At 38.1% G+C, this 25025-nt stretch overlaps 1 protein-coding gene across 2 annotated transcripts in view; it reads left to right on the top strand.

The window, feature by feature from the left end:
* The window catches only part of mmp16 (matrix metallopeptidase 16), a 96723-nt gene that overhangs the window by 22110 nt on the left and 49588 nt on the right, over positions 1-25025 (top strand). The window contains exons 2-5 of one of the 2 annotated variants that reach the window (XM_015391257.1): positions 5678-5826; positions 7485-7499; positions 7707-7829; positions 17071-17375. In XM_015391257.1, coding sequence (XP_015246743.1) covers positions 5678-5826; positions 7485-7499; positions 7707-7829; positions 17071-17375 — 592 coding nt within the window. The remainder of the gene's footprint in view (positions 1-5677; positions 5827-7484; positions 7500-7706; positions 7830-17070; positions 17376-25025) is intronic. The other variant, XM_015391258.1, reaches the window with a different exon arrangement.

Here is a 25025-nt window from a genome sequence, read left to right as displayed (position 1 = left end):
CCCAGCACAATACATGCTGCAGAAGCTCTCTCTTCTTATGCCTCTCTCTCATTTCCATCCATTTGCAGAATGAGGATGGGGAGGAATTCCTGTCTTATCGAATGAATAAGGCTGTCGAGCCAGAGCCCCGTGCTCTCAGGAATCCTCACATCTGCAGAATGCCGGCAACCATAGATCACTGTGTGAAAGAGAGAATCAATGAGCAGGACAGGTAGGCAGCAGAGAGGAGAGGATTTAGGAGGAAAACCGGCATAGATAAGAAGAAACTGGCGAATGCAAAGGAGGAAATGCTCTTCGCTGATCGAGTGAAGCAAGCATCTTATTCATTAAGACATTATCAACGGGGAAACTTCCCTCTGCATTAGTTTCTCAGTGTCATCCTGTTTTATCATAACTGAATGGATGAAGGTGCTCACAATGTGATGTAATCTCTGCTGGCTTTGTCCAAAACATGCCACAAGGTGCTAATCAAGTAAATCGTATGAAATGACCTTTAATCTTTGAAATATTTAATCTGATTCTTTGATTATGCCAAAGTTTACATGCATCCACTTCCAAGAGTCTATCAGGTTCAATGATAGGAGGTGCCTGGGCGTGGTTCACCCTTGACTATGTGCAATTCTGAGACACAAATCAACCTACTAGTTACATTTTTGTATTGTTGGAGGAAGCTGGAGTACCCTGGGAGAACCAACAGATGCACTGGGAGAACATAAAAACCATGGAGGAAAAACCCTAGTTCAGGAAATGAACCTAGGATCTTCTTGCTTGAAGGCAACAGCGCAAAGGATCTACTTTGTTCTCAATTTTAGCCAGAGAAGGGGTTGGGGGTGTTGCACTAAATCTGCAAATATAGAGTGTCTGAACTGTTTAGGTTTCTCTGCAGCCACACATGATTTGGGTTGAAGGAGTATCTAGAAAACGTATAATTTGTTTTTGGTTATTTGAGATGTACAAATTGGAAGCTCAACTTTTGAGCACCAAAATGAGATGTTTGCATTAGCTTTTCAACACTTCTATTCGTCTATAACTGCTTGTGCTTATTGTCCAGTATTCCTTGGTCTATACCTGATCATTATTCAGCAAATCATTCATAAGAGAAATTTAGACAGATCAATTAACAAATCTTTCAAGTCTTTAGACTGTGGACGGAGAGTGGAATACCTGGAGAGGACCCAGGCCTGCTGAGCTGATCTCACTGTCAGGGTTTTTCTTTTTTATAGCTGTAAGAACATTGAGAAGGAAGAAACACGGTGACCTGAGGGACCATCTTTACTGCGTTTGCTGCCAGTGCAGAACATTTCCTTGGAATCACGGGCTGCCCTCTTCTGTTATGTTGTGAATAAAGAACCAGCGTGACAGCTACACCCTGCACACCCTACCTCCATCTATCCATCTCAGCCTCATGCGGGACCCTGAACAGCACTTCACCTCCTGCATGCTCACACAAAATCGTCCGATATCCTGTCAGTGCCTTCGTGCATCAGACACAACAACTGTCAGTCCAGATTGGCTCATAGTTTCCCTGATGACTTTAATACATTTCTGAATCTGATAAAAGCTGCACCGGCTTCAAGTACTGCCCTCTGGAGCTGTATTCCCCCCTAATGGCTTTACTCCTCAGAGTCTGTGTGCTTAAATTATACCAAACCAATTTTTAGATGCTTGTGAATGTAGCAGTCTGCTTAACTCTGAAATAAATATGTATTAGAGAAGTTTTAGTATGTTGCTAATATTTATAGATTTCTTATATAAAGTAGAACGTGGATGTTTGAAATTAAAATGTATGTTTTTACATGTAAATATATGACGGCCAGCATTAGTTTGCAGCTTTACAGCCCCATACTTCATAGAGTACACGCTGTACTCTGACACTATTCTAATAGAGCCAGCATTAGCTTCTCAATAATTTAAACTAATGCAGCCTGTCCGTTTGGTCGAGCGTGCTTTAGGAAGCCTTGAGAACCAATAACCCTTTCCACCACTTCCTGTCCATCCATCACTTTTGGCGCTTACCTATGATCCTTACCGCTGTAGACTGGGAACAATGGACACAAGCTTCAGTTTTGCAGCTCTTACCCAGTCGGCTAGACAACACACTTTGATCCTTGTTAAACTATTTCAAACCTTTCATCACCCGACTGGTGAAGATTCAGCTTTACCTTAAATGTGAACCTTGAAGTAATTTTAAGTCGCTTATATGCTACGATGATCTGCATCTTATTTGAATAATGTCTTTGCTGTGGACTCTTGTATAAATATTGAAATGTCTGATGTCGCAGCACGTCCTTCTTTTTCTGTTGAATGTGTGTCTGCTGGTATGTTGGGCGTTTGCATGCTTGTGGGTCTGCGTGCCAGTTCGCCGGGGAGAGTCTGCAAAGAGGAGCTTCAGCAGCTGAGCTGATGAATGAAAATTTCACCCGTGAACATGACACACATTGTAATGCTCTCAGCTGACAGGAATGGAGAAGGAAACAGCAAGGCAATAGGGAAATGTATGGGAAAAGACAGTGCTGAAAAGTCTGAGGGAGCAGTGTTTTAGATTTTAGCTGTATGTAAATATGACAACCTCTTGGTTAATAAGATGCAGCCCTTTTCTCCATTCGGCATCAGGTAATCAAGTAAAGTAATTTGTTAAACCATTTATATATATATATAAAACAAGGAAACAATATTAACAAGAATGTATTTCATCTGCACAATTGTTTGTTTGCAAAATAACTCTTTAGTAAAACTCTACATGTATATTTGCAGAGTACTGGGCAAACTATGATTACAGATATACATTGTCTGAATTTACAGATATTCCACACATAGAGCTTGCTAAATGCATCTGTTTCTCACTGGATGCTCTCTAGGTGTAACCGAAGCTGTAGTCTCACATTTCTGCCCTACTTGAGTGATCGTTTTTCCCGCCCTCCCCTGTCATGCTGTGTTTCCCTCCCCGTTTGGTGAATTTCATTCCCAGTGTGTATCCTGCTTCATCCTGAGCAGCGGCCGACTTTGATGATAGAAACAGCTCAACAGTATTGTCTACATTTGTACTCAGACTTCAGTGCAGCTCTGCTGAATGTAGTGGTAGAATAGTCTGAGTTTTTTTGGGCTTTCTGAGACTCTGAGATGAGATTTTTCCTCGTTTTGTACCAAACACCAAGACAATCTTGTTGGCTTTGTTTTGTTTGAATGGAATTTAGTAAATCTGTTCAGTGTTTATGAACAGATCGCCAGCTCCACTTCCATAGAAAAGTCTATCCCCTCCTTTGCTCTGTGTTGCTAATATCCCCTTTGATCACCTGATAGTGAAAATGAGTCGATAATTAATACATTTCTATTCATTTTAGCCTTACATATATGTTGCTTTATTATAACATCTGTCAACCTGTTTTATGTGATTTAAATTTTTCCATGGGATCTTAAGATTTTTTAAGCTTCATTTAATTTGCTGAATCTGTCTCAAACACCTATGCTCATTAAATCTAAATTTCATTAATCTTAAGAGCTGTAGATTATTTAAAACAATTTATGTTATATCAAGCCTGTGCACTTTACCCCTGAAAGAAAATGGGACAACACAATAGATGGTTTCTAGCTCTAATCTTCTGAATTGGTGCAAAAAAAAACAAGTTGTTTTTGCTTTTGATAATTTGTGGTACAAATCTAAAATACTAAACAAACCCAATTCTATATTAAACAAATTCAGATAATGGTTTTTCGTCTTTTAACCTTACTTTAAATAGTGGAAACAGAAAAAAGGACAATTTATCTCCTATTTGGGCATTACATCCACATTAGAAATGAACTCTGCGCATGTATTTAATCTCAACCCTAATTACAATGTCAGTGATTCCAACAAGTGACTGCTTGGCTGGTGCCGATCTCCAGCTGTCATTGGATAAGAGATAGGAAACACTTTGGACAGCTCATCAGTCCATCACAAGCCTTTGGTGATAATATTACGGTTCAATATTTACCTGAAACCTCAGTCCTACCTAAATACAGGAAGCATACATGTCTTGGGACTCAGCTGCCCCCTTTGTAGTCAACGTATTAAAACCATGTGTGTTCCTAAGTCTCATGCTTTAGAACACAGCCGCCCGCTTGTGGTGGATTTCGGCTTGTAGGACGCAATTTTGATACAGTTTGAAGAAAGAAAAAAAAATCACACGTTGGCTAAGCTGCTCTTCAGAATCAAAGTGGTTTTGCTGCTGTGATGAAAGCATAAATATGCAAAATAGGACTCCTGGGCTGGTTATCTTTTTTATGGGTATGAGCTCTGTCCAACCGTAGTCATTACCGACCAATGAGAGCAACGATCCACACAGGTGGCTTTTCTGTACGTTTTTAGTCCACTTGCAAATGTACAATTTGAGTGTGAACCAAACGAAACGAAAAAATAAAATAAAATCTGCTTTTGGTGATTTTTTTAATTCAGTGAAAATGTTTTTTCCATCAACCTACAGTACCATTATGTCCCAAAAGGTCTTCAATGTTGGACAGTAGCTCTTTAACCCATCGGGTCTAGAAGACCAGTGGGTGGTTTACATGCTGCTGCAGCCCTTGCTGCTCCAGGATGACACCAAAACTGTTGACTGAAACACTTAGCAGCTCATACGAGGTAAACATATGTTCCTATCCTCAGGAAGCAACAGGTTACAGGGAGGATAGAGCTACAGCTGCATCCCTTAAAAAAGACGCCTAATATCTTTACACCAAACCGTGTTTCTGTGTGGATGGTGCTTTAAAAACACAAAAGTATACATTAATCATTGAGTCACTGAGAATAAACCAGTGATGTTGTATTCATTCCATTTTACTTCACCATGTAAAAGTGAAAATGTCATTGATGTAAGCTCAATATTTGATGTTTCTGCGCTGTTTTTTTCTCCTTTAGATTGCAACTATACAAACTGTTTGTGATCTTTGAAGAGTATAGAGTTTTTTTTTCTATTTGTTTACTGTCCTTTTTGATGGGAATTTGTCATCCAAAAATAGATGAAAGCACAGATGGAGCCTGGCTAAGCCCTTGAGGTTGACTAGCTACCAGCCTTTTTGAGGAGGAGACATTTAATGTTAGGATTTCAACTGTATTGTTGCAGTTGATAGAAATGTACTGATAATATACATATTTCAACAGCCCTTTAGATGCCATTAAAAATCTGAAATTGTTTTTCTGCTGAAGATGAATATCCCACAAACCTGATAACTACCCAAAAAATGAATGCTTTGCCTGTACCGATGTTTTCTAAAATTTGTTTTCTGTTATTTTGAGAAGAAATATGAGTAAAAAAGGGTTTCATATCAATTTAGACATTTCTTAGTGCAAGAAATTCATATTTGTTTTAGAGGATAATAAAATTTGTTTGTAAAAAATCACAGTGATTCATTTCAGGTGCTTTACTTCTAAACCTTTATCTTTTTCTTACTAACAAAGACAGTTAGGGTGCTGCTACCCCTTGTCCTAAAAATGGGAGAAAAAAAATAAAAATAAAGGATAAAGGAAGTTAGATATTTTTATAAAGCAGACTTGTTTAACTTTAGAAAAACAGTGCTTCTTGTTACTCTTTCCACCAGTGCCAAGGAGCTCTACTGTTGCCTTTATAATGACTTTTGAAGGCTTTTGTATTCCTGTGTGGGTATGATTTTTGTCTTATTTCTCTTTTCGTCTCCCTGCTTCCAGGTGTGGCTCCAGAGGTATGGCTACCTACCTCCTGCAGACCCCAGAATGTCCGTGCTGCGTTCTGCCAGAGTCATGCATTCTGCTATCGCTGCCATGCAGCGCCGCTATGGCCTAAATGTCACAGGGAATCTGGACAGCAACACTATAGAGTGAGTAAAAAAAAAAACATTTTACCTACCTCATCATTCCCTTACAATACAGTTAGATTCGGTAAATAACATTATGATAGCTGGAATACTACTGATTGATCAGTAGGCCCATAATCAACTCTGCTCTTTGACCTATGACCTTTCCGTCAAATATTTGGTTCCCATAAACTTAAATGCCATTCTTCCTTTGTAGTTGCAAATTATTTATATTTCATAAGAGCCAATCTAGTATATCTATATCTATCAGAGTTTATATTTGAAAAACTGTAGATGACTGTAGACCCTCTGACGGTAGATATAGCTTATTGTAGTAACATAACCACATTTCCTTACAGTAGACTGTAAGTAGATTACAGAAAACTGTGATAAATCCTGAACCGTCATAGTGGATATGAAGCGTCCCAGACGGCGTACAGCAATCGATACATATTCACTTTGATCTGCACAGATGACATCTTCAGACAGCTTCATTTTTCAAACCAAAGGAGTCCTGCTCAAAATGAACAAAACTAAAAAAGGCAGAAAGGAAAAAAATGTCCAGAACTCGATCAGCATTTTCATAAGTTTACAAAACACAAAACTTTTTAAGTAATGACTTTACAGCTCATCTTATCGCACATTTCACTCTATTTGAGCCTTGACATTGATGTTCCAGAGCTGTTTGATGTATTGGTTTTGAAAATGTTTTAATATAGTAAGTAAATATTCAACAAAGATCTTTTTACTTTGAAAATAGCCTTATATGTTCATGGGTTCTCCGTACAATAAATAATGCTCTCAGGGGCAAAGAGGGGTCCCAAAAGAGCATGTTTTGAACACTTGTTTAAATATTGGAAAAAGAAAACTTTACCCTTCAGGAAAAAGTGTTAAACTTTAGTCAGGAAGCAGCCATGGTTCAAATGTGGCCTAGATCAAGGGTCTATTAATTTCTTGCCTTAATTCTGAATATTAAAAGAATAAAGGAATACAGGTATTAAGATATACTCGGGTACGTAGAAAGCAACGGATACATTTGTTATTACAAAGATTGAAAACCAAGTGGGTTAAACATCTCAAAAACTGTTTTATAAAAATTGCTTCTTGCGTCTGAATAAAATGAGAGTTCATATTCAGGGCGGGATGCAACTGATTACCGCATTTTTCATCCAACCCAGATTCTGAAGGCGAGGGAGACACAAATTAGCCTCGACATAGATTAAACGGGATGTTTTTAAATGGATCAAACAGACCTTTTGAAAACAGCTAATCTCCGATGTCGGATCAAAGGATAGAAAATGCCTCAGAAGAAAAAGGGACAATAATTGCTCAGGCTGATTTTCAATCAGCTGGACCTCATGGGCCACACGTCTTACTTTAGATAGTTAAAGTAATCAGAGAGGAAACATTAGATGTTCCAAGAAATCAATGAAACCCATAAAGTTGAGTTTTAAACCATTTAATAATACTTTTTTTAAACATCCTGTGATATTTGTCCTCACTGGCTGAAAATGCCATCTGTGCTACAAAGAGCAAATGAGCTCAGATTGGCCGCTGAACTGTTAGATTATAGAGTGGTGGACTAACAGCTGTTCAACCACGGGGCTGAAACAGAGTAAAATGTGATAAGCTAACAGTTTGTCTGCTTCTTTTCCCCCTGCTGCTTCCGTTGGTTGATGTAGCGATAACACCATAAGGTGAGGCACATCGTCTCTGTTAATACATTTATGCTGATGTCTTACAGTTAAACCTAAGGAATGTTAAAAGGTTGTATGACTTTTTTTGGTTCATTCTGTTCTATCATGGATAGGAGTTAGCTTTTTTTAAAAGTAGCTCAGTGTCTTTCAGCTGCAAAATAATTAAGTTCTGTTCTGATCTGTGGCTCCCTTACCTTCGCCCGGTAGGTGGATGAAGAGGCCCAGGTGTGGGGTTCCTGACGAGCTCGGCGGAGCATCCAGATTCAGCGTCAGGAAAAAACGATACGCCCTCACAGGCCAGAAGTGGCAGCACAAACATATCACATACAGGTGGGTCTTGAGCTTTTAAAAACTAGATCTAATGCAGCAGCCATTCAAAACGGCCCTTTCGAGTCAAACGCCAGCCGAATATCAGCCCACTTCCCTGCAACTCCAAGCAAAATCCCCTCCAACTTCCAGCCGTGGAAGGAGTGACCCCCTCCTGTATATTCTTTTACTCTGACTCCACCCTTCCAATGAATTACAGGGTCTAACCAGGAGATGGCGCTTCTCTTTAGAACTTATTGTCCACAAATCATTACAGAAAGAATGTTTAAGTACAAAGATTGGTGTTTAAAAAGGAATTGTAGGGGACCAGCCAAGGACCCATTAAGCAGTTTGAATGGCTACTACTTTATATTTTGTTTGTTCACACATGGTGATTTTAATTTTGTCCAAAGCCAAATCCTTCAAGTGCATTTCTCTAAACTAAAGAAGCAATTATCTCAGTTTTGTTGATGATTATTATTCAGATTTTCTTAAGCTTCCACATATTTTAGTCAATTCAAGTTTTTTCTTTTTAGACCTATAACCAAACATGAACTTCAAAAGGCTGCAGGGATATCCGGATAAAGAACTTTCAATCTGGACACAGTTTGAAGGCTCAATGGGAAGTTATAGAGCAATTACTCATCACTCTTTCCACCCTTCCTGTTATCTTCATGTGTTTTACTCTCTTTCACACATGATGAGGGAAATAGTTTATTTTTACATCTCTGTGATTCATCTGACCTCCTGTAAAGCATCTCACCATCACTGGAAACAGATAATACTGAGTTGTGTCTCTTTAGTCACAGCTTCCACTCCGAGGAGTGTCATCTGGATGAGCTAGTAGCTTTAAGATGAGGTGTGTTCAGTTGGGCAACAACCTGTACTTTCTCTTTTAAAAAAGAATCAGATTTTCAACGTTTAGAGCTGCTGTTTACACATTTAAGCTGATCCCAGACTAAAGAATCAGTGCATCATGGCGTCTTATTGTATACAACTCCTTGTAGGGAATGCTTTAAGAGCTCTGTTACCCTACAGAACTTTCCAATATGTCTCAGTAAAATGTTAGAGCGAAATCTATTGAATATAGTGAACAAGCACCGGCCAAACCAAGTCAACAGAGGGGAGCTTTCTCTACGTTTCAGATAAAAACTTTAAAAAAGTGCAGAACTGAGGGTCAGCTAAAGTGTGAGTTTGCTCAATGCCAAAAAGCCGTGCCGTCTCAAGCTGTGCAAAACGTTCGCTTCAGCGACCAATGACCCTACAGCCAAGCTACAGGAACGCGGGCTGCACGACAAATCTCGGACCAGAGAGCTCATCACCACTTTCATAACTCATAACCCCCCTCCCTGACATCCAGCGCCATGAGCAGTAATGTATAGGACAGTTCGCTCTGGTTATATAATATTACTCTGTTGATTTAGTGATGGCACTAGCTCACATTTTGTAATATTTTCTTCTGCTTCTAGAAGATCGCTTGCCCCCAGCTCCATGTTTCATCTAATAATCCCCTACAATTGATCTTGTTTTGTCATTTTTCTTTTTTCTCCGCCTTGGAGATCACTGTATAAGCAGTATTACACAGTAAATCCAATCTGTGTATCATAACCTACAGCCCCAGCCGAACTTTACATCACGGCTGCCACAACTGCATACTTTTTTTTTTTTTGGTCAAACTCAGCTGGGACTGAGTTTAAAATTAGTCCTTCCAGCGAGTGAGTGGCACATCTGCGTCGGCACCCGAATGAAAGGAAAGGGGGATGAGGGGAGCTTGATAAAGAGCGGAGGGGTGTAAAATGAGGAGGGAGGAAAGTGTGGAGGAGAAGCAGCTGCAGAAAGAAAGGCATTAGGAGAGGAAGGATGAGCAGGACATCCTGGTAGAAGGCCAAAGAGTGCTCTCTGAAGCTGAGGAGTTATGTAATAAGTTTGAAGAATCTTAAATTCACCAGCCTGCCTCGTGTACGTATGTGTGTTTCTCATTTTGGTGGACGAAAGCCCAGCCTGTTGTCCATCCCCCTGCATGCCTGCAGCTGCTCATTTTATCTCAAATCGGTGCAAAACGTAATGCAGCAGATTCATCCTTAAATTCCTCTAATCTCTTTAAAGTTGTAGGGAAGTCATTTAAATGTCAAATCATTCTGGCTTAAAAATGTATGTAAATGTACTCTTTATCAGACAATATTGTCCCAAAATGTAGAAAATTTCTATTTGAAAAAAAAAAATTTTGTCTTAAAATCTTTGGGGGCTTTCTTCCATTACCTTATGCAGGCCAGTTAGTTATACGTCAGCTTGAACACCTAAATTCGGCCAATCATATATCAACAGTCATCTGTCAATCAAATTTTTTCGGTCATAGCATCTTGATTCATGTGTTGCAGCTAATATACACAACGGTTAAAATAAGAAATAGGAATCATTTCTAGGGATGCACGATATTGGGATTTTGGCCGATATCCGATATGCCGATATTTTAAAACTCATGTAGCCGATAACCGATATCGATACCGATGTTAAAGCTGGACAAAAAATAAGTAGTCATTGAAAATAGCAGTTTTGTTATCCATTTCTGACACTTTGAAAAATAATACACTCAAATATATTTTCATATGCTGACATCAAATAGATTTTTAAAAACGCGGTATCGATCTATTTTACTTTCAAAATCTCCTGAAATTTCATCGTTCTGTTACAAACTCTCGTGATATTTCGCAAATTCTTGTGAGATTTTGTTAGTAAAATAGATCGATACCGCGTCAATATATCAACATATAAAAATATGGCAAAATTTCGTGAATTTTCGGGGGATTTCGTAGCATAACGATGACATATAGCAATATTTCATTAGTAAAAGAGATTGATATGGTGTTTTTAAATGGTAATATATCAGCATACGAAGATATTGTGATATTTTAATGTATCAATATTTTTTCCTTCGTCTTTAGAAATTTTTAAGTCTGTAAAAAAGAAGTTTTTGAGGAAGAAGAAGTAGTATTTTTATTTTTTTTTTAGACTTTAGAAACTCAGAAGCTGATCAAATATCGGGTTAAATATCGGTGGGGTGGCCGATGTCCGATATTCACTTTTAAGGCCGATACAGGCCGATACCGATAGGGGGCCGATTATATCATGCATCCCTAATCATTTCCTTTCCCATTGAGTTGCGTCCCAGTGTTTCACGGGGATGGACGTCTGTGTCTCCGGCAGGCGTAGAGCTAACAGAACTGGCAGCGCTGCGAGGCAAGGGCTCAAACATTTACGGCTGTAAGCCTTCTACACCAAACCAAGCTTCTGCCTCCCTGGCGTCCTCTTCCACTACATCTTCATCCCTGATTTTCTCCTCTAAATAAAAAATGTATGACGAAGGAGACTCATCCACGACCTCCGACACAAAACTCTCCTCCTCTTGCATGTTTCCGCTGTCCATAGCGTTCCTTTACAGTGTCGTTTTTAAGTCACCAATTTTAGTGCTACTTGGTCCCAATGGAATTTCCCATTGGGAACCTGCTAGCACTAAGTTGCTAACTGGTTAGCAAGATGCTTCAGAGACACCGGCCACAACCAAACTTGCTTGTGAACCTTCCACAACAACAATCCCGCCCCCTTGATAAACGACCAATCACGTTCACTTTATTCACTCGTGTTTAGTCACTCGGGAGAATTCGGAAATGCAACCGTTGGAACAGCCGCTTCCCTACGACTTTAAAGTTTCAGAGTTTGGTGTAACAGCTGAAGGGAAAATCCTCCCAGTGCTATTGCGTCTCACGTTACAGTACCTTTGTCTCATAAAAACTGTCTGTCTTATTTTCCTATATGTTCCTCCCTTCTTGTTTCCCAACTTTCTCTGTTTTATTCCTCTACATGTTCCTGTCTTCCTTCCTTCTTGTTTTTTCATATCTATAACCTCCACATAAATTTGCAGACTCAAGTACAGAATTGAAACTTTGGAAATTTAATTCCGTTCATATAAATAATTGCTGTTTTTTTTTTTTTTTTTTTTTTTTTTTTTTAAGATGTAGATAAATGGAAAGGACATACAGCAAAAGATTTGTAGCTGCAGCTGCAGATGTGTGGTTCCACAGTGATTTGGATCAACATTGTAGAATTCAAATGCCTGCCACACTTCCCAGATTATCACTGATCAGACATTTTGAAAACTCTCCCACCGAACGCTGTAAAATACATTGAAGTGGCTGTTTTAATTAAATATTTATTGTGAATCTCATCAAACAATAAACCAAAGGATTAAGAAAAAACAAGTTCGACTTTTAAGCAACTCCTCATGTTTATTGTTTCATGGAAACAATTTTCCCTCATAAAGTCTCTCTTAAAACTTCTGTCTTGCTGCTTCAGACTCTCAGGCTTAAAATAATCTTAAATAACATTGCTGGCATTTGGAAAGCATAAGAAATGCATGATTGCCTCGGGTGCGTGCTAGTTTCTATGTAGCCACATACAGTACTCTCAGTGTGGAGGCACTAATTAGCTTTGGCCTCCCCACTGTTCTCCCTGTGTGCAGGTGCTATTACAGCACATGGGTTGCATCCGGATGCATCATAACTTCGCAACATTGACTTTTAATATCCTTCATGGACCCGACAAAGCCTGGGAATCTTCACATCTGTTTTTATTTTTTTTCTCTATATACAGTTCTCTCTTGCCTTGCTTTTAAAGAAGGGCATGCATGCAGGAAGTTAGGTTACAGACTCAAATAAAATCTAATTTCTTTTTCTTTTTATCCTCAAGGGGCTGCAGTTGTTGAGGGCACTTAAACAGAGCAGGGCAGGGTCATGTGTTTTAGGGAGAGCACCTCAGGAGGCACATTTGTTTCACTTTAATTGTCATGGTCAGGTGTTACGGGTTTGAAGAGCACTTCATTTGCTTATCGCTCTTGCTTTTCTATTTGCTGTAAAAACCTAATTTAAAGGACAAAGCGGACTTTGTTCCGACTCCCTGCTCGGTCTCAACCCGGTGGAAAGGATTTGCAGTGGCTCCGTCAAGCCTAAACCTGTGACTTCTGTGACTCAGCTGGTCAGTGTTGCAGTCTTTGGGTGTCTTATCAGAGTTCTTTTAGGTGTGCCCTGAATTTAATTCATGGGAAGTTTCATACCAGCCATGCAATGATTTTTATCTAACGGGGGGATGTATTCACCCGCTTTGACAAAACGGTCATGCAGACTGATTAGATACGAGTGCCTTTAAATAACATATGAGCATTTTAGCTCTGATTTTATCATTATTTATTGAAGGTTTATGAAAAAAAATACCATGAAAACTGCTCTGTTATCTTAATGTTTAGTTATATCAGTCCTTATTTGTGTGTAGGTGTTCTAGAATGAAAGGAGGAAGGCACATAATGGGAATGTGTGGGTACAAAATGGTGTTCTGAATCGGTGAAGGAGCAAAACGACATGAAAAATTCTGATAAGGACCCGAATAGGGCTGAAACCGTTTATGGGATTAATTGTGATTAATCGATTATTGAAATAATCGTCAACATATTTAGTAATCGATAAATCGTTAACTGGATTATAGCGAATGTAGGATATGCCTTTAGCTGACAGAGCAACCCACTTAGAGCAGTAATTATATCAAAATGATAAAAGAATATATAAACATTTTGCATTAAGGATAGGATGTTTGTCAATATGCTCTATCCAGAACTTTAAGGAACCTTTGGCCATCCGATTATTAATCGATTAATCGTAAAAAAAAATAAATAAATGATAAATAGATTAATCGATTTGCAAAATAATCGTTAAATGCAGCCCTAGACCTGAAGATGGTTTGTCATATTTGGATGTGTGGATTTTTTATTTTCCTTTAAAAAAGCAGTAGGAACCCTAAGGGCCTCAATTTATCTGATTTTATAGAGAACAAAATTACAGTGAAAGCTGATGGACAGGAAAAATGGCCTTTTAGAAATTAAAAACATTGCGACCGTTTACTAGGTGCGCTAATGTATAGGACAGCTTTCTGTCCTCAATGCTGCAACCTGAGCTATAGTTCACGACTTCTCCACCTGTGAGGCTCATCTTTCCCACTTCTCGCTCCGCCCCATCCTGTCTGAAACTCTGTGAATAAAGGCCACTATTGGCCTAAAATCTTCTAACGCATTTGGAACATTTAAATATGTAAAGAAAGGTGTTAGCTGAAAAAGGTATTTTGTTTTTTAAAAAACATGGCAGCACACAAAATGGCAATTTGCTTTCACTGGAAAAACAATATAAAAATGTGTACAAGTTTCTTAAAATAACTGTCATTTGCCTTAATTTAAGTAGGTAAATAAGATGATCCAATGGAATTAATAATTTTACCCTTTAACCCTTTAAAGCCCGATCCAAGAATAAAACTTTTTTTGGTTGAAGTTCTTATTTGGCCTTTTAACAAAATATGTAAAAAGAAAAAACAGAAATACATTTTTGATATTAATAATTTATTACTATGCGATAAGTCAAGAATATTTTTTGTGTAGTCTTCTGCCCTCTGTTATCAGGTATATCTGATTGTTTACAAAGTTTTTACCATTAAATTATGCAAAAGGTGTCAGACGCAAAACATTTTAGAAACCGTATGTATCAAATATGATTATATTATTACAGGGTTAAATAGGATAATCAGACATTATCAACAAGAAATAAGAGAATGGATTTTTTTTCTTATTTTAAATGTAAATTGTTTTCTTCAACTGGCAAAGTGGCTCACTTAACTGCTCAATTCAAGGAAAAATGCACTTAATCTAACAAAAATTGACCTACTTGGATTTATATTTTTTGCAGTGTTATGTCTTCTATTTAGATCTAATGTAGGCTTCACTCCGCCCCCACCCTGCTGACCAGACACCATCAGGTGGGCCTTCATTAAATAAACTTTATACCTTTTTTGGATTCATTGGTATCAAGACGCTGCAGTGAGATTTTGAAGATTTAACGTATTGAAACCAATTCAAATTGATTCTGATTTATATTAAAGAACATTTTGTGAAGAAGATATTAATAAAAGCAGAATATTATGGCTGTGACTGTCATCATATATCTACATTAGGTGCAGTATTGTTACTATAGATAGCATTACTAGAAGAGCAGGTTCTGTGTGTACTCTGAAGAGAGACAACCTCTTTACCAATTCCTTTCACTAAACTTTCTGATTTTTGACATTTTCCAAATCTAAAATTTTTAATAAAAGCTCCAAGGATAAAACAACTTTACCATAAACTGTTCTGCAGCCCTGTTAAAGTCCTTCTCTCTCTCTTGTGGTCGAGACAAACTGCAAAACATCAACAGTTTCCCTATAAATGTATTTTTAACTCTCTACGCTTTAAGAATCACTGTTAACACAAAATTGTCAGCTTTGAGTCTCCTGCTGCGTTAGCGCTCTGATATGAAGCGTTCACTAATTTGGAGTAACGACTTTTTTTGTGTGTGTGTGTGTTTCCAGTCAGCTCAGCTCCAGTCCACGCTGATCAAGCTTAAAATGTGTTAATTCCTCTTTCCGGTGCATTATTACGGCCGTATCACAGGAAACTTGAAAGAATCCTATTATATCTACCGAAAAAACAAAAAGCAAAAAAAAGAAAGTCAACTAAAACAATACCATAGAAGTAAATGTGTGTGTTGACACCTGGATGAAAGCAGTAATCACCTCAGGCTGATTAATAACTCACCTGCACCCATGCATAACGTCTGTATTAAGGCGATTCAATACGCATACAGGCACCGTTAGACTCCTAATGTTTAGATATTATGAAACCTAATTTTAAGGTCTTTAATGCATATCATTTTTAATGGAGGTATGAATATCAAACAAGCCAGTAAAGTACTTTCATAGGAGAAAAGTGTTCTCTGCTTTACATGTTCTCTAATATAGACAGAAGAGGATCAGGGCCCCGGGTCCACTGAATCTAAAATTTCAATTTTTTTCTTTTTATCCGAATTCATTGCACATTTTTTAATGGCTCTAATTTTTTTCTGTAAATATAAAATGGTTAAAAATACAAATTATTGACTTTCTATATTAGGATTTGCTGCTTTCCATAAATTTTAAATTAATATATTACAGAAGATAAAAAAAGACAGGTAAAATACCTGCGTATGAGCAATGGAATATAAATATTGTCAATGTTTTCATAAGATTTGGATGTAGCAATGAGGCCATGTTAGCTCGACATTGTTGCTGATTCATCAGCATGATTTAAAGCCACCTGTTATGTTGGAGCCAATAGAAAACCTCAGCTACCATAAAGTGCAGATATATAGGGTATATAAATGTGCCTTCCAGCAGCAGACAAAAACTTTCTGATAATATTTACTCCTATTATGGGAAATGACAGCTTGACAGGTAAGCATAGATGCTGTGAATAGCTGAAACAAAAAGGCAAATAAAGGCAAGAAGGTGGCAGACTGTAGACAAAGGAGACATGTGGGATGGAAAGAGAAAAACTGAGATTTTGAATAAAGTTGAAAGGCTCCAACGTGAAGGCTTTGGTTGGAGAGAGAGACAGCATCTGGCACAGCGCTGTTTAGCTGAACGCTTTATTACACCCGCTGAGCTTCTCTGCTAAACATCAGCCACCCTCCTTTCCCAGACATCCACCATGTACTGTAACAGGACACGAAACCTCCCACCGATGGAAACTTCAAATATCTATATATCTTTGGAGGAAAAAAAGAAAAAAACTGTGACACTGGGGTATTTTCATGGGGAATAAACTGGTGAGAACTTTTCCTGATTGCCCAAACCAGACTGGAGCTCTCAGCAGGCAGTGGGCTGTTGATAATCCTTAATTAGAAAATAAATTCCAGTGGCAGGAAATTGTCTCATCCTTTGCACACCTGCAGCAACTCCAAGCCGGCAGGGGAGAGCTCAGCTGTGTTCTTTCACAAATCGCTCTATTTAGCTCTCTGTTGGCGAGCCGGATGAGCGTGAAATGGCACCAAGCGAGGAGAACGACTGTACTTTTTTTTAGATTCTTCTAAATCATTGCATTAAGGTGAAGTACACCGGATTGACAGCAGTGGTGCTTTCCTGTTTTAGTCCTCAGCTAATGGATAGCTGAAGTCTACTAATTAGCCTACATCTGGTGTGAGAATTCTCAGGGTATCATAACCATGAGTAAAACAGTTTTTATGAAAGTTTTATGTTAATAACTCATTTTTAGTTGTGAGGCGTATAATACTGGTGACCTCATGTTTCCTAGTGAGGTTAAAAACTACAACTTTATTGCGCTTTTCACTCTAAGCTCTCATGCTTTAATTTCATGTCTCGGCAGCATAAAGAACGTGACTCCCAAAGTGGGCGCTGATGAGACCCACGATGCCATCAGGCGAGCCTTCGACGTGTGGCAGAGCGTAACGCCGCTTCGCTTTGAAGCCGTGCCCTACAGCGAGCTGGAGAGGACCAAGAAGGACGTAGACATCACCATCATCTTCGCCTCCGGTTTCCATGGGGACAGCTCCCCCTTTGACGGAGAGGGGGGCTTCCTTGCCCATGCATACTTTCCGGGGCCAGGAATCGGAGGTGACACTCACTTTGACTCCGACGAACCGTGGACGCTGGGAAACCCCAACCATGACGGTAGGCCTCAAACTCTTCTGACTAAATTACACTATTGAGGTCATTTAAATCATTGAATTCCACAAAAAAGTTGCACAATGTTGACTTTATGTAGCATTTCCTTTTGTTAAAAGGTAAATATAGAGATACAGATTTGATTGGATCTGTTTAAAATAAATTCAATGTTGGTAAACTGATGATTTTAAGTGAACTAAGTTGAGACATGCACTGTCATAACAAATCATATGGAAAGGTGGACGTCATTACAGCATGTTGGCTCTGTTTTATTCCTCTGAGCATTCAACCTCTGCCTGCTCAGAGCCTCTTGGAAACCTCAGACTTAAGGAAAGGGACGTTCCCAAGAGGGAAACGAATATAGCTAGCTGCAATAACCATGCTAATTGCAAATATGAGAGGCTAAATACGTTGCCTCTACTCCTAATGTGAAAAATTAATGACCACTCAAGTCAGGAAGTTAAGGAAAGATATTTTTAATGCCTTTCTTATCCCATCTCATGGTACATATAAAAAAAAAAAAAAACAATTTTCCAAACTCTGTTTCTGCAGGTCGGATTTTTACAATAGCCAGAGATTGGCTCAATACCAAGATAATAAATGTGATAAACGTGTCTTTATTCAGTATGTTTTGTGTAGTCTGATAGCTCTCGTGGGACTTGAAGCTTTGCTATATTAGTTAATGCTGAACTTTCTGTGGTAGTCTCTCTTGAGGTAATTCCTCCACTGAGCTAAACGCATTGCCGCTCGATGTATACTGACCTCAAACCTCTGCCCTGACCAACCGCATGTCCTCAGAGCATTTAAGCTGATCAGGGTGCCTAAGGAGAGTTCTGGACAGAAAGATGAGGAACTTGTTGTGGTCCAACAGATCTTCACATGTGTGTGAATTCATGTAAATCCTTTAAAAACCACCCTTCAAAAACATCTAAGATTTATTCAGTGAGCAAGAAAAAAAAGCTGAAACATTTATAAGAAAGACCTTTAGAGGCATTGTCAAAGCAAAGAACATCAAAGGTTTAATGCATCAAGTTATGTTTAAAGGTAAACCTCTATCAGGTTTTAAAAACATGACTAGTTTCTGTTTATTTCTTCACATTCAGTTGGAAATTGAAATAGCCATCCCTGCCAACAGTGTAGAGGCAACTGAGGGGGACGTGTGACCATTACTCGAATCTGTGACAGAGCTGTCGCTCATAAGGAAATGGGGACAGAAGTCCAAAAAGGAAAAAAAAAAAACAGCTGAGTTAACTAGCTTGAAGCAGCAGGGATAACAGGCAGTGCGAGAGACGATGAAAGACAGTTGCAGAGTATCTCTTGACAAATATTGGAGCTTGAAGAGCTCACAGGAGAGACAGACGGAGAGGGGAAGACTGAACGAGCGGCATAGCGGGGAGTAAAAATATTTGAGGAGGAGAGCAGAGATGAGAGGGGAGCTGTTGAATACAAGGCAGTGGAACTAAAATAAAAAGATGGAATTTTAAGATGTTTTTGGGACAAGCAGCATAAGGCACGGTATTCATACAACATGTTTGAATAGCTTGATCAATCTAACAGGTATCAGTTGCGGACGTTATTGTATATAAGTAAGAAAAAGGCCAAACCTCGCTTCACCCATTACTTATCCCATATGTCCATTTGACTCGGTAACAAATGCTAATTTGTCTCATTTAGGCAGTAACAAAATGAAGAGTGGAAAGGCAAAAGGATTGGGCAACCTTCATCGTCATCTACTCTTCAGACCATTATTATAAAACTGAGACAATCAACACATAGATACTAACATCATCTCTGTCATTAAGTATCATGTACCACAGGATAGGATATTTCCCCTATTTGGACCATCAGGTGACAACACCACAACCATTAAACTCAACAAAGAGTTGAATTAATGACTTCTGTGATTATCCACCATCTCATTTAGTCCCTTTTATCTTCTGTTTGCCTGGTCTATCTATCCGCCTGGCTGGCTGGCTCAGAATTGTTTGTTTGGCGTTAAAGAAGATCTGTCAATCAGTCCGTGAAGCTTGGCAAGAACTGACCAAAAGGAGCTCATGATTTATCCTGAAGTGAAACTCTCCTTATCTGCTACAGCAGCAGCCTCTCTGACATAGCCACATTTTTGATTACAAAGGCATAAGTGACATGGTAATTTTGCTTAAAAAAAAGAAAAAAGTCTAATAAAAAGCTATTTGTTGTCATTGGGGAATGTGCAATTTAGACATGCGAGTTTAGAGGATAAGAAAAACCAAAAAAAGAAGGTCTTGGAGAAATGTAAAAGATAAAGACAACAGTTATCAACACACAACAAACTACTGGTTGGTTATCTGTATCTCAAATACATTTCTTGGTTATTATTAATTTGGAAAAAGAATGCTTGATTTTTAATCAACAGATGTGACAATAAACTTCAACCAAGGCAGTGTGCTGGCATGGGGAACAAATATTGATGCACAAACAGATTATAGGTGTGATTAAAAACAAAAAATCTGATTTTCATCTCCTCATCCATGTACCGTATTTACTCACCTCTTTTTGCAGCTGCAAGCGGCATCCGACACAACTTCGTTACTTACAGCCAACTTGACTTTGTGTCCTTTTTATTCTTGCTCTCTGTGCAAGGTGTGCAGTAACAGAACACTTTTCTCATGTTGCTTTAACAAAAACCTCACTGACTTGATGTAGAAAATGTTTTACCTTTTGTCTTTGCCTAAAACTTTGCTGACAAGGCGCCAAATGCATGAGGTAACATTGTGCCTTGACATGTCGCTGATAAAACTCTCCAGTTTGTGTGGCCTTTGTTTACACTGGCTTGTTTTGGCATTCAGGCGGAACGTTCTTACAGTTGGCGTCGATTGGACAGAATCATTATCAGCGATGCCAAATTCTGAACTTGTTGGGATTGTTATAATACCTATTATAATCAAATGTTGTTTTAATCTTCATAGGGTTTTTTTGCATGCCTATGGATGTAGGCAGGACTGATCTACTCTAGTAGTATGTCTTAAGCCACATTTAAGAAACCTCAGGTATTGTTTTTAAAACAAATTACCATTTAATTATTGTAGCTGTTAAAAAATGCCATGACTTGTGAATTTGCCTCCTAACCAACTCGTGACTTCCCGTTTTCTGATATTGCATTTTAATGTTTAGAATGGTTTGAACTGCAAATATGTAGGAAGTAAAAATAGTAAATGACACAAATGACACAAAACTCATATGGGTGAGTAGAACATGACGTAATAACGTAAAATCAAGGGCCCTATGTAAACATAAACGACATTCCCCTTTAAGAAACCTGTTAAATGAGTTTCAAACTATTACCACTCAAAATGAAAGGAAATGTACCTTTATTTTTAGCCAAACAGTAAAGACAAGCCTTACAGTGGAAAGTATTGCTATCATTGTTGTTAATGTCTGCGAAGAAAGAGAAACGGCAGTCGTCAAGAGCTAAGATTCATTCCCTTCTTTTCCTTCAGTGCATTAAAACAAACACAACCTCTTTCAGCCCTCCTATGCAATATTAATACAGCACTTCTTCAGCCCACTCTCCTGTGAAAACATCTTATAATGCATGCAGTTCTGTTAGGCCTGGGCTCCACTGCCAAACGCGAACATGCTCTTGCTGTACCCTTACTGTTCACCGTCTCATAGTCATTTCCCTACATAAATAGCCAGTGTTGCATAGAGAAACTTATTATAACAGTGGTTTAAGCTGAGGCTGAACAAGCCTCAGTGTCAAGTATCTAATAGAGATTTTAGTTATTCCTGCTAGATAGTTATATTACCCCTTACTGGTCACAGCGGCTGTTCCAGGGTTGCTCTTTTCATTTTGCCACCTCAAGCCTTTGCTTGTTTAATTCTTAAAATAGATTCTCATTTTAGGTTTTTACTTTTGTCCTTTAACTTGTAAAATCTAAATAAACACAGACAAAAATGATCATATTGGATATTTCAGGCTGGTATTATGGAGTTTTATTATTCATGTTCAACAAACAACAAACTGTTCAGAAGTGTGTGAATGCAAGAAATAAATTAGAATTAATGAAAGAAACATCAACACTATTCAGGCTAATATCCTTATATAGAAATGCTTCTTCCTCGTTATTAAAAACTATGATTAAAGCTAATCATAGAGGGGTATTACCACACCAAAAGCAGCTCTGCAATTTGCATACTGAAAACTGAACAGAGGAAGCAATAATTAGTGATTGGGCTGGCAATCAAAGCACTTAACATCCCAGTCGTATTTAGTCGTTTTCTCAGAATTGCACTAACACACGTACATTCAACATGTTTGCTTTCTTTCGTTATTTTTTTCTCTTCAGTTTATGCTGCAGTTTATGGAGATTTTCCTCCATGATTCTCTCACAAGCTGTAGAGCGCATCAAGGAGAATATTGGGCTCAATGTCAGAGGACACTTTTTGCATTTAGATGGAGATCAAAGCGTGTTCCAGTTGGACAGCCTCTGAACAGCGCAGGAAATTAAATTTGCTGCTTCATTTTAGAACTTTTTATATGTATATATATTATTCTATTGTACCTAACTAGAAGTTTTTCTTAGATTTCCAGTTTTAAGATGCTGTTTTATGTACTTTCATGCATTGGGATGTTTCTGTTTCAGCTGTTTGACTTCATCCAGCAGTGTAGATAACAGCTGGCTGTGATGTAATTTTAGCTCAGGACAGCGCACAGAGCCTGCCTCTTCCTCATTTCACTTTCAGTCCCGTTTCTCTCCTTTTTGCTGTTGTTGTTTTAGATGCACATCCAGACATGAGTTGGTGTCTCTCTTTCCTAATCCCATGTATGTCGTTGTCAAGAAGGATCAGTCGGCATGGTGTCCGTTACCAACGTAGAGCTGTAGATGGTGCCGATGGTGATGTCACTAGTGCTGAAGGATTATTTCCTGTCTGCCTGGAGATAAATTGATACATGCGCATCCTGAAGAAGTGGCATGCAAAAATAATGGAAACGATAGTAATTGTTCCATAGTTTGGAGGATTTAGGTGTACCAGCAGCAAAGTGAGAAGCAAATGGAAACATGCAGATACACAAAGGGTAAAAGAAATGCATCTGAGAGCAGTGTTTTCTCTGCACCTTCCCTCATGCTGAGGCATTCGGGGACAGAGGATTAAACCAAAGTTACATGAAAAGGGATTTTTTTAGCACACAAAACAGGATGATGTATGTAGTTATTAGGATTAACAAATGCATTCTCAGACTTGGATATGCCAAGCACAGGAACTGCCTAGCACACATGAAGAGGATAAAAGCACCAAAAAAAGAGGAAAGGCAGAGAAGCACTGATCAGGAGGAAAAAAAAAGCATTTCTATGCTTTTTTTTTTTTTTTTTTTCTTGAAGCTTTATGTAATTGTAAATTAAATATTTGGGCTTATTTTACTGGGAAATTAATAAATGAGAAAATGTTTTGACGATTTAATTAATAATGAGTACCAGCTGTAGTCTTTTCATGCATGTAAACATAACATAGCCGCTGCTGAGCATCTGTCAAAACTCTACTTCCAGCAATTCATCAGCTGTGTTCTGCTAATAACGTCTTATTAAACTTAAAGGACCATTTAGTCCTTTTTCCTTGTAACAGATACAGCTGCGTTTTATCTGTCGGGATTAAGAGAAGGTCTAAAAACTCCAGGGAGCTGAATCCAACATTCAATTAGTCCTTTGTTGTTGTTGTTTCCGCACTGCCTCACGTTGATTGTCCTTTTCTATGCCATGTCGGGGAGATGGCATACTCTGTGATTACATCACTGAGGCCAAATACCCACAACTGCATGGAAGCAGGCCTGGCTAGTGAAGAGTCTTTGATACAAAAGCCTGGAAGAATTATTTCTTTGTGAAGGCTAACCAATGGATTACTGGTTTTCAAACTCCTTTTTGCCACAGAGTGAATGAACTTTAGGTATGAGCTTGCAGGCAGGAGGAGAGGCTTTCTATAGTCAATATGCAAGGCTTTCCAGCATTGAATATGAGACTGTTGTTCTCTCTCATTACACATTCATCATAGTAGTTTTTATTTCTATTAAAGCATTAAAAATATGTTTTAAATTGAAGAATAAAGTCTATAAAAAAGCTGACATCAATAACTAGTCTCTGTGTCACATATATGTTAAAGTCATATTTAAGGCTTGATGGCCTTATTTGATATGTTTTTTGGGGTTTTTTTCGAACGACGACTAGCACTAAAATGGATCATCTGAAAGAAATAAAAAATATAAAATAATATAAATTAATGGCAATAAAAATCAAATTCAAATCAACATAATTAAGTCATTACATTTGATTTATATGGTTTTACGTAGGGTTAATTTAAGACAAATTCACTTGATCATTTGATGGTATTTGGTCAAAGTTATTTGTCTAAGGTAGCAGAGGAAGTGGGATTGATTTGCTATCCTTTACTCTGACCGAGCATGTTGTGACAGGGGAACCGATCCATTTCAACATTTAGGAACTTCTAGCAGAACTGTTCCTTTGATGTTTCTAAGTCTTTTGAGTGCTTGCACCGCATTTAAACTGTTTTTGAAACCAAGATCTTATTGATATGCTAACCAAACCATGCTGCTCAGTTGGGCCTGTTGCTTAGTGAGATCATTCATGTTGTTATGGAAATGGAACAAAATGCTTCCTTGTCTAAATCAGGAAGCCTTTTGTTTCATTTCCATAACAATATGAATGAATTATCTCTCTAAGCAGTTAGACCTGTGTGGAACTGCCACTAAAAGTTTTATATATATATATATATATATATATATATATATATATATATATATATATATATATATATATATATAAACTAATGTATCCTGATAATCGTGTTTTTTAGTCAATTTTAGTTGGTCTCCAGAAGCTCTTCAATGTCTGTTTAGTTTATTTGGAATACCTTAATATTTAATTGAAGTACAGATTATTCCAATCCTATACCGATACCTGGGCTGATGTAGTTGGACGGTATCCGATACTGATTCCATTCAACTGTTAAATGGATGTACCATAAAGCTTCATGTGAGTGAAGGCTTTAGCATTGACATTAATATTGTAAAATTTGTAACAAATGAACACAAATAAAAATGTACTTTATATTATTTAGACTTTGACTTAGACATACTTTATTATAATTTTGTACACATAGAGTTTATACAAAAAGAAATTTTGTTCAGTACAACTCCTCATGACCTTTTCATTTTATAAAGGGCAGCCGTGATAAAGGTAAGCAGCAGTGATAATGTAAACATACGACTGTATATTAGTGACAGTTCCAACATTTTTTTTTTTTTATTCCACCATTCAGCAGTCTAATGGCAGTGGTGAAGAAACTATTTCGGAATCTGCTGGACCTGCATCTGATGCTTCAAAATCTATTTATTAGCAAATAAGCACCAAAAAAATAAAAAAAATAGCACTTCTATGTGAAGTGCAAGGAATTGGATCATTGATATCCAATATCAAATTGCAGATATTAGGGGTGGAGCGGTTCACAGAATCCACGGTTCGATTCACGGTTTCATGGTCACGGTTTTCGGTTCGGTATATGTTGATTGTTAGCCTGACATGTTGGTCATGTTGCTGTTAGCATTAGTGTTGCACCGATACCAGTATCGGACGGGGCCCCGATACTGCCCTAAAATGGTGGTAT

The sequence above is a fragment of the Cyprinodon variegatus genome, unplaced genomic scaffold, assembly GCF_000732505.1.
Source record: "Cyprinodon variegatus isolate N-32 unplaced genomic scaffold, C_variegatus-1.0 Scaffold533, whole genome shotgun sequence".
Lineage (NCBI taxonomy): Eukaryota > Metazoa > Chordata > Actinopteri > Cyprinodontiformes > Cyprinodontidae > Cyprinodon > Cyprinodon variegatus.
This window is presented reverse-complemented; position numbering and strand designations above follow the sequence as displayed.